This window comes from Barbatula barbatula (assembly GCF_947034865.1).
Source record: "Barbatula barbatula genome assembly, chromosome: 2".
In the NCBI taxonomy this organism is placed as follows: domain Eukaryota; kingdom Metazoa; phylum Chordata; class Actinopteri; order Cypriniformes; family Nemacheilidae; genus Barbatula; species Barbatula barbatula.
In genome coordinates this window covers 29091312-29103402 of record NC_136767.1, presented here as the reverse complement: position 1 = coordinate 29103402, position 12091 = coordinate 29091312, and the positions used below count along the sequence as shown (strand labels likewise).

The window sequence follows — 12091 nt, the reverse complement described above, 5'->3', positions numbered from 1 at the left end:
AGACAAAAATGTCCACGTCTGCCATGAAGTGTTGCCTTAATATTTTTCCCACTTCACGCCTCAGTAAATGAATGTTTGGTAGTTAGAATCAGAACCGAGGAGCTTCTCCATTTCTCGACTTTAATCTCTGTACGAAAACAACAATTGGACAATTCAAAAAAGGAATGAAAAAACATTTGAATGATATTAAATCTTTAAATGTCAGTAAGAAAGAGTCAGGGACCTGAGATCTGTAATTTGCAGTACAATAAAAAAACATTTCAAATCGCATACACACAAAACCAGTAACTATTTTGTGTAACCAGTTTAAAATTTAAGCAAATGTCGTAATATACGTAAAAGCGTACGATCCACTGGATCACTGGTGATGGTTTTGGATGAAACGATTATAAGCCCCATTTAGTTCCATGAAACGCTTTTTGAGTTTGTATTTGTGTTATGAAGCAAAAACTGATGTGTTGAGGGCAAAATGAAGGCAGACAGCCAGGCTGAAAGCAAAAGCTGGTGTAATTTTATTACAAAAATAAAATACAAATGACTATATATGTACTAATCACAGCAGACAAATTACTATAGATACCCGACAGTAGAAAACACATGAACAATCAGTGCTGGAACTTTTCTTCCTTCATGAAATAAAACTTTTGTGTGTGGCAAAAACCAGCTCATATAAATCAAGCACATCATCAATATCTGCTATCAGAAGAACCAAATGAAAGAAATCTACTGTAAAATGTTTCATTAAACACACGTTACATGTTTTAACTGAGCTCTAAGTCTGTTAAAGATCTTAATGTTTACAGAAAAAGTGCCATCCGTACACGCGCATGCTCTTTTTTGGCTCAATGTTAAACCTGATTTGTTATTAAACATTGATGTCCAAGGCTTTGGATATCAGAGCACCGGCATTTGACAGACATCATTTCACTATTTCTGAAAAAACAAACATTAAAGTAGCTATAGCAATCACCAATCACACATCTGATACGATCAAAAACCCTGAACAAATGACACAACAAAATATTCTCATAACATGATAAACAAACCGTCTGGACTCACATTGACCTGAATGAGCGTCAGCTGAAGGAACAGATGTATACAGTGGCATGTCTACTAACACGAGAGGTTCTGTTAGTCTATGAGATAAGTATTGCTTGTCGCTGCAGCACACAACAGATTTCTAGATTCTGTTTTGCATAGCCTAGTTAGTCTGATTTCTAGTAAAAAAAGGCACAGAATGGGTAAAGTCTGAGCATGATGTGAAGTTGAGCAAAGGAAAGGTGTGCGACACAGAAATAAATGAAAAGAAAACAAATGACAGCATGACGCTCAAACCGCTGTGACACGAACTGTAGAGAAAGCTCCTCTGTGTGATATTTTCATTCTAGCCCTTTAATCCAAGTAAGAGTGTGGTGTGTACATCTGCTTTATGAACTCAATCCCGCATTCATGAGATCAAAGAATGAAGTCATGCAACGGCCGCACGCGTCCAGAACATCATCTCAACACAGTGTGTGCAGAGATCACACATGAACACACAGTTTTTTGTAATATTATTTGTGCTGTGTGGAGGGGTCTCAACTTCATGAGACACTGATTCCGAGTGTCTATTACCGTAACAACAGATGTCACACACACTTCAGGATTCTCTTTAAGACAGAAGGACACTTTGAAAATCTTTCAACTCAGCCGTAAATCCCACATGACCAACAGAGAGACGATGATATCAAGGATCATGTGACCTTGTTTTCCATCAGTGCAGAGGCTCATGGGATTGCACAGGCACACCGCCAGATTAATATCATTAAACACAGACAGCATCACAGAATATATGTGTGCGTGTCTGCCCCATTAACATTGTGCAGAAGTGTGTGTGTGTGTGTGTGTGTGTGTGTGTGTGTGTCACTCTGGCACTGATGTCACAATGCAGCTGTGTGCAAAACTGCTGGCTGTCAGTCTATCAGTCTGTATGTTAGAGAGTCAAGAAGAGGAGAAAGATGGTGTGAAGATATAAACAGACGTAAAGCTGTTATCAAAACAAGCTGTCATTTCAAAGGCAGCATCACACAAGTGGCTCAGCACCGCCATTGGATTCAGACGTCAGCTCCTTGTTGGCATCGACCTGACGCTCAGAGCAGCATCCGCCGGACGCCCCCTGACACAGCCGACCCTCCTCCGGCCCCAAACCCTCGTCTACGTCCAGCTGGCACACGCACACCTCGATACCAGAGTCACCCGTCACGTGTCTGCGCCGGGTGTTTGGCTCCTCCTGATCAGTCCAATCGCAGGCCGGTCTGTCAGACACTTCCGCGGGAGACTCCATAACCACAGCGGCCTCCGGTTGGTTGATAGGTGGCTGGGCTTCTGAGGGCACCTCTGAATAGGGCGGAGGGGGCGTCGGAGGGTGACCGACCACCTCTTCATAGTCGGGCAGCTTGCAATCGGTCCAGAACCCTGAATGTAATTCAGAGAAATACAAGCAACATGTGAGTAAATTCAACGAGAGTGTTGCTCAACTTAAACCAAAATAACTAACTCAACAGCTGCTGCGCTCATTTCGGAGGAACGGATGTGAGTGCGCTCAGATGTTTCTGCTGAAGAGCGAGAATCTCTGTTGACACCCTAACACAAAACAGTTGTCTGCCAACCTTGTAACGTTTTTCAATTTTTATCGTTTATATAGGACATGTTCTTGCACTCAAAATCATCTGACAATGTCAAACTAAAACAGCAGAGAAAAAAAAAATATATGTAAAAACCATTCTGTGAAAAGCCCATTAGAAATTAATTACATTTAGCTGACGCTTTTATCCAAAGCGTAGAAGCGTCTTACAGAGGACAAGAAGGAGAAGTATAGGAGAAAGAGAGGAGAACTCACGCAGGTTCAGAGGAGGAGGAGGAGAAATGTAGGAGCTGGAGGCGCCCTGATATGCCATGAGACTGATCTCCCTCTGACGCTGCTCCTGCTGCAGACGCATCTTCACACGCCGATGTCTGTATGCGCAACAACAGCTCAACATGATGATGAGAGTCCACACCAACCAGAACCCTGTACACAAACAGACAGACACACACACACACACACACACAGACAGACACACACAGACACACACACACAGACACACAGACAGACACACACACACACACACACACACACACACACACACACAGACAGACACACACACACACACACACACAGACAGACAGACAGACAGACACACACACACACACACACACACACACACACACACACACACACACACACAGACACACACAGACACACACAGACACACACAGACACACACAGACACACACAGACACACACAGACACACACAGACACACACAGACACACACAGACACACACACACACACACACAGACAGACACACACAGACACACACACACACAGACAGACAGACAGACACACACACACACACACACACACACACACACACACACACACAGACAGACACACACACACACACACACACACACACACACACACACACACACACACACACACACACAGACACACACAGACACACACAGACACACACAGACACACACAGACACACACAGACACACACAGACACACACACACACACACACAGACAGACACACACAGACACACACACACACAGACAGACACACACACACACACACACACACACACACAGACAGACACACACACACACACACACACACACACACAGACAGACACACACAGACACACACACACAGACACACACACACACAGACACACACACACACAGACACACACACACACACACAGACAGACACACACACACACACACAGACAGACACACACACACACACACAGACAGACACACACACACACACACAGACAGACACCTCGATTAGTTTGGTAATAGAATCAAGTCCCGCCCGGACAAAGTGTGTAGACACCTAAACCACAGCTCATAATAGTAAGCACAGCATTTTGTGTGTATGTGTAAACATGTGTGTTTGGATTTAAATAGATATTTAACGAGGATACACATGTGTATAGTGACATGTGTATAACAATGTAAACATGATTTGTGTGTGTGTGTGTGTGTGTGTGTACTTACACCAGAGCTCATAATAATAAGTGCAGCATTCAGTCTCTCCGCAGCAGTAACCCATCTCACATCTGTACTTCTCATTATTCACTCCAAAACAATAATCTTTACCCTGTTCAACAAACACTTGCATTAAACACACAAACACTTGCATTAAACACACAAACACTTGCATTAAACACACAAACACTTGCATTAAACACACAAACACTTGCATTAAACACACAAACACTTGCATTAAACACACAAACACTTGCATTAAACACACAAACACTTGCATTAAACACACAAACACTTGCATTAAACACACAAACACTTGCATTAAACACACAAACACTTGCATTAAACACACAAACACTTGCATTAAACACACAAACACTTGCATTAAACACACAAACACTTGCATTAAACACACAAACACTTGCATTAAACACACAAACACTTGCATTAAACACCCAAACACTTGCATTAAACACACAAACACTTGCATTAAACACACAAACACTTGCATTAAACACCCAAACACTTGCATTAAACACACAAACACTTGCATTAAACACACAAACACTTGCATTAAACACACAAACACTTGCATTAAACACACAAACACTTGCATTAAACACACAAACACTTGCATTAAACACACAAACACTTGCATTAAACACACAAACACTTGCATTAAACACACAAACACTTGCATTAAACACACAAACACTTGCATTAAACACACAAACACTTGCATTAAACACACAAACACTTGCATTAAACACACAAACACTTGCATTAAACACACAAACACTTGCATTAAACACACAAACACTTGCATTAAACACACAAACACTTGCATTAAACACCCAAACACTTGCATTAAACACACAAACACTTGCATTAAACACACAAACACTTGCATTAAACACCCAAACACTTGCATTAAACACACTGCATCACTAAGTTCCACGAAACCGCTGACCGACTGTTGAACAAAGCAAATCTTTCACGTTAGTCTGTAACTACAAAGTAAAATGTTTTGAGTGCATCTTTTCTCGAAAGTAAATCGTGTCGCTCGATATATGTCATCTCTTAACTTTTAACGTATAAAACGCGTCGATTGTTTATATTGTTTGTCAGCAGCTTGTCGAGGCCGCGCGGATCCTCGAGCTCGAGTCACAGACTCACCTCAACAAGGCGCGTCCCCGCGCACAATAGCCCCACGAACGAGCCCAGGACCTTCTGCGGCATCTTATCGGGCGTTTCTCTTCAAACTTGACGCGTGGTTTTAAAAATAGCTAAACAAACGCGTTAAACGCCCGCGACAGATACTAGCGACATGTTTACGCGGCGCTCGTGAACGTGATTTCACGTAATCTCGAGAAGAGCGCGTCACTAGTGATGGCAGTTTGCGTTCATGTAGGTGATTCGGTCTTTTTCAGTTCGTCTGAAAGATACATCAGTGATCATCTCCACACATCACATACACACACCAGTGATCATCTCCACATCACACACACACATCAGTGATCATCTCCACACATCACATACACACACCAGTGATCATCTCCACACATCACATACACACACATCAGTGATCATCTCCACACATCACATACACACACCAGTGATCATCTCCACATCATCACATACACACACCACCAGTGATCATCTCCACACATCACATACACACACCAGTGATCATCTCCACACATCACATACACACACATCAGTGATCATCTCCACACATCACATACACACACCAGTGATCATCTCCACACATCACATACACACACCAGTGATCATCTCCACACATCACATACACACACCAGTGATCATCTCCACACATCACATACACACACACCAGTGATCATCTCCACACATCACACACACACACACACCAGTGATCATCTCCACACATCACATACACACACACCAGTGATCATCTCCACACATCACATACACACACCAGTGATCATCTCCACACATCACATACACACACCAGTGATCATCTCCACACATCACATACACACACACCAGTGATCATCTCCACACATCACATACACACACCAGTGATCATCTCCACACATCCATACACACACACCAGTGATCATCTCCACACATCACATACACACACCAGTGATCATCTCCACACATCACATACACACACCAGTGATCATCTCCACACATCACATACACACACCAGTGATCATCTCCACACATCACATCACACACACACCAGTGATCATCTCCACACATCACATAGCTACACACACACCAGTGATCATCTCCACACATCACAACACACACACCAGTGATCATCTCCACACATCACACTACACACACCAGTGATCATCTCCACACATCACATACACACACACCAGTGATCATCTCCACACATCACACAGCACACACACACCAGTGATCATCTCCACACATCACATACACACACACCAGTGATCATCTCCACACATCACATACACACACCAGTGATCATCTCCACACATCACATACACACACACCAGTGATCATCTCCACACATCACATACACACACCAGTGATCATCTCCACACATCACACACACACACCAGTGATCATCTCCACACATCACACACACACACCAGTGATCATCTCCACACATCACACACACACACCAGTGATCATCTCCACACATCACATACACACACCAGTGATCATCTCCACACATCACATACACACACACCAGTGATCATCTCCACACATCACATACACACACACCAGTGATCATCTCCACACATCACATACACACACCAGTGATCATCTCCACACATCACATACACACACCAGTGATCATCTCCACACATCACATACACACACACCAGTGATCATCTCCACACATCACATACACACACCAGTGATCATCTCCACACATCCATACACACACACCAGTGATCATCTCCACACATCACATACACACACCAGTGATCATCTCCACACATCACATACACACACCAGTGATCATCTCCACACATCACATACACACACCAGTGATCATCTCCACACATCACATACACACACACCAGTGATCATCTCCACACATCACATAGGCTACACACACACCAGTGATCATCTCCACACATCACATACACACACCAGTGATCATCTCCACACATCACACACACACACCAGTGATCATCTCCACACATCACACACACACACCAGTGATCATCTCCACACATCACATACACACACACCAGTGATCATCTCCACACATCACACACACACACACACCAGTGATCATCTCCACACATCACATACACACACACCAGTGATCATCTCCACACATCACATACACACACCAGTGATCATCTCCACACATCACATACACACACCAGTGATCATCTCCACACATCACATACACACACACCAGTGATCATCTCCACACATCCATACACACACACCAGTGATCATCTCCACACATCACATACACACACCAGTGATCATCTCCACACATCACATACACACACACCAGTGATCATCTCCACACATCACATACACACACCAGTGATCATCTCCACACATCACATACACACACCAGTGATCATCTCCACACATCACATACACACACACCAGTGATCATCTCCACACATCACATACACACACCAGTGATCATCTCCACACATCACACACACACACCAGTGATCATCTCCACACATCACACACACACACCAGTGATCATCTCCACACATCACATACACACACACCAGTGATCATCTCCACACATCACATACACACACACCAGTGATCATCTCCACACATCACACACACACACCAGTGATCATCTCCACACATCACATACACACACACCAGTGATCATCTCCACACATCACATACACACACCAGTGATCATCTCCACACATCACATACACACACACCAGTGATCATCTCCACACATCACATACACACACCAGTGATCATCTCCACACATCACATACACACACCAGTGATCATCTCCACACATCACATACACACACCAGTGATCATCTCCACACATCACATACACACACACCAGTGATCATCTCCACACATCACATACACACACCAGTGATCATCTCCACACATCACATACACACACCAGTGATCATCTCCACACATCACATACACACACACCAGTGATCATCTCCACACATCACATACACACACCAGTGATCATCTCCACACATCACACACACACACCAGTGATCATCTCCACACATCACACACACACACCAGTGATCATCTCCACACATCACATACACACACACCAGTGATCATCTCCACACATCACACACACACACACCAGTGATCATCTCCACACATCACATACACACACCAGTGATCATCTCCACACATCACATACACACACCAGTGATCATCTCCACACATCACATACACACACCAGTGATCATCTCCACACATCACATACACACACACCAGTGATCATCTCCACACATCACACACACACACCAGTGATCATCTCCACACATCACATACACACACCAGTGATCATCTCCACACATCACATACACACACCAGTGATCATCTCCACACATCACATACACACACACCAGTGATCATCTCCACACATCACATACACACACCAGTGATCATCTCCACACATCACATACACACACACCAGTGATCATCTCCACACATCACATACACACACCAGTGATCATCTCCACACATCACATACACACACCAGTGATCATCTCCACACATCACATACACACACCAGTGATCATCTCCACACATCACATACACACACACCAGTGATCATCTCCACACATCACATAGCACACACACCAGTGATCATCTCCACACATCACATACACACACCAGTGATCATCTCCACACATCACATACACACACCAGTGATCATCTCCACACATCACAACACACACACCAGTGATCATCTCCACACATCACATACACACACACCAGTGATCATCTCCACACATCACACACACACACACCAGTGATCATCTCCACACATCACATACACACACACCAGTGATCATCTCCACACATCACATACACACACCAGTGATCATCTCCACACATCACATACACACACACCAGTGATCATCTCCACACATCACATACACACACACCAGTGATCATCTCCACACATCACATACACACACCAGTGATCATCTCCACACATCACATACACACACACCAGTGATCATCTCCACACATCACACACACACACACACCAGTGATCATCTCCACACATCACATACACACACACCAGTGATCATCTCCACACATCACATACACACACCAGTGATCATCTCCACACATCACATACACACACACCAGTGATCATCTCCACACATCACATACACACACACCAGTGATCATCTCCACACATCACATACACACACCAGTGATCATCTCCACACATCACATACACACACCAGTGATCATCTCCACACATCACATACACACACACCAGTGATCATCTCCACACATCACATAACACACACCAGTGATCATCTCCACACATCACATACACACACACCAGTGATCATCTCCACACATCACATACACACACACCAGTGATCATCTCCACACATCACATACACACACCAGTGATCATCTCCACACATCACATACACACACCAGTGATCATCTCCACACATCACATACACACACACCAGTGATCATCTCCACACATCACATACACACACCAGTGATCATCTCCACACATCACATACACACACACCAGTGATCATCTCCACACATCACATACACACACACCAGTGATCATCTCCACACATCACATACACACACACCAGTGATCATCTCCACACATCACACACACACACACACCAGTGATCATCTCCACACATCACATACACACACACCAGTGATCATCTCCACACATCACATACACACACACCAGTGATCATCTCCACACATCACACACACACACACCAGTGATCATCTCCACACATCACATACACACACACCAGTGATCATCTCCACACATCACATACACACACACCAGTGATCATCTCCACACATCACATACACACACCAGTGATCATCTCCACACATCACATACACACACCAGTGATCATCTCCACACATCACATACACACACCAGTGATCATCTCCACACATCACAACACACACACCAGTGATCATCTCCACACATCACACACACACACCAGTGATCATCTCCACACATCACATCACACACACCAGTGATCATCTCCACACATCACATACACACACACCAGTGATCATCTCCACACATCACATACACACACCAGTGATCATCTCCACACATCACATACACACACACCAGTGATCATCTCCACACATCACATACACACACCAGTGATCATCTCCACACATCACACACACACACCAGTGATCATCTCCACACATCACACACACACACCAGTGATCATCTCCACACATCACACACACACACCAGTGATCATCTCCACACATCACATACACACACACCAGTGATCATCTCCACACATCACATACACACACCAGTGATCATCTCCGCACATCACACACACACACCAGTGATCATCTCCACACATCATACACACACACCAGTGATCATCTCCACACATCACACACACACACACCAGTGATCATCTCCACACATCACATACACACACCAGTGATCATCTCCACACATCACATACACACACACCAGTGATCATCTCCGCACATCACACACACACACCAGTGATCATCTCCACACATCATACACACACACCAGTGATCATCTCCACACATCACACACACACACACCAGTGATCATCTCCACACATCACACACACACACCAGTGATCATCTCCACACATCACATACACACAGCAGTGATCATCTCCACACATCACATACACACACATCAGTGATCATCTCCACACATCACACACACACACCAGTGATCATCTCCACACATCACACACACACACCAGTGATCATCTCCACACATCACATACACACACCAGTGATCATCTCCACACATCACATACACACACACCAGTGATCATCTCCACACATCACATACACACACCAGTGATCATCTCCACACATCACATACACACACCAGTGATCATCTCCACACATCACACACACACACCAGTGATCATCTCCACACATCACACACACACACCAGTGATCATCTCCACACATCACATACACACACACCAGTGATCATCTCCACACATCACATACACACACACCAGTGATCATCTCCACACATCACATACACACACACCAGTGATCATCTCCACACATCACATACACACACACCAGTGATCATCTCCACACATCACACACACTCACCAGTGATCATCTCCACACATCACACACACACACCAGTGATCATCTCCACACATCACATACACACACACCAGTGATCATCTCCACACATCACATACACACACACCAGTGATCATCTCCACACATCACACACACTCACCAGTGATCATCTCCACACATCACACACACACACCAGTGATCATCTCCACACATCACATACACACACCAGTGATCATCTCCACACATCACATACACACACACCAGTGATCATCTCCACACATCACATACACACACCAGTGATCATCTCCACACATCACATACACACACCAGTGATCATCTCCACACATCACACACACACACCAGTGATCATCTCCACACATCACACACACACACCAGTGATCATCTCCACACATCACACACACACACCAGTGATCATCTCCACACATCACATACACACACACCAGTGATCATCTCCACACATCACATACACACACCAGTGATCATCTCCGCACATCACACACACACACCAGTGATCATCTCCACACATCATACACACACACCAGTGATCATCTCCACACATCACACACACACACACCAGTGATCATCTCCGCACATCACACACACACACCAGTGATCATCTCCACACATCACATACACACACACCAGTGATCATCTCCACACATCACATACACACATCAGTG

The 12091-nt window shown here is 44.5% G+C and overlaps 1 protein-coding gene across 3 annotated transcripts; it reads right to left on the bottom strand.

Moving 5' to 3' along the window:
• Positions 1-489: 489 nt before the first annotated feature.
• wbp1 (WW domain binding protein 1) lies at positions 490-5699 on the bottom strand. Of its 3 annotated transcripts, none has more exons than XM_079482131.1 (4): positions 5259-5699; positions 4092-4194; positions 2879-3049; positions 490-2454 (listed from the first exon to the last, which is right to left on the bottom strand). In XM_079482131.1, the coding sequence occupies exons 1-4, from the start codon at positions 5319-5321 to the stop codon at positions 2063-2065; spliced, it is 729 nt and encodes a 242-aa protein (XP_079338257.1). In that variant the 5' UTR covers positions 5322-5699; the 3' UTR covers positions 490-2062. The 3 variants fall into 3 exon arrangements, with proteins under 3 accessions (XP_079338257.1, XP_079338258.1, XP_079338259.1); XM_079482132.1 differs by having other exon boundaries at positions 4092-4502; positions 5008-5440; XM_079482133.1 differs by having other exon boundaries at positions 5012-5259.
• Positions 5700-12091: the final 6392 nt, after the last annotated feature.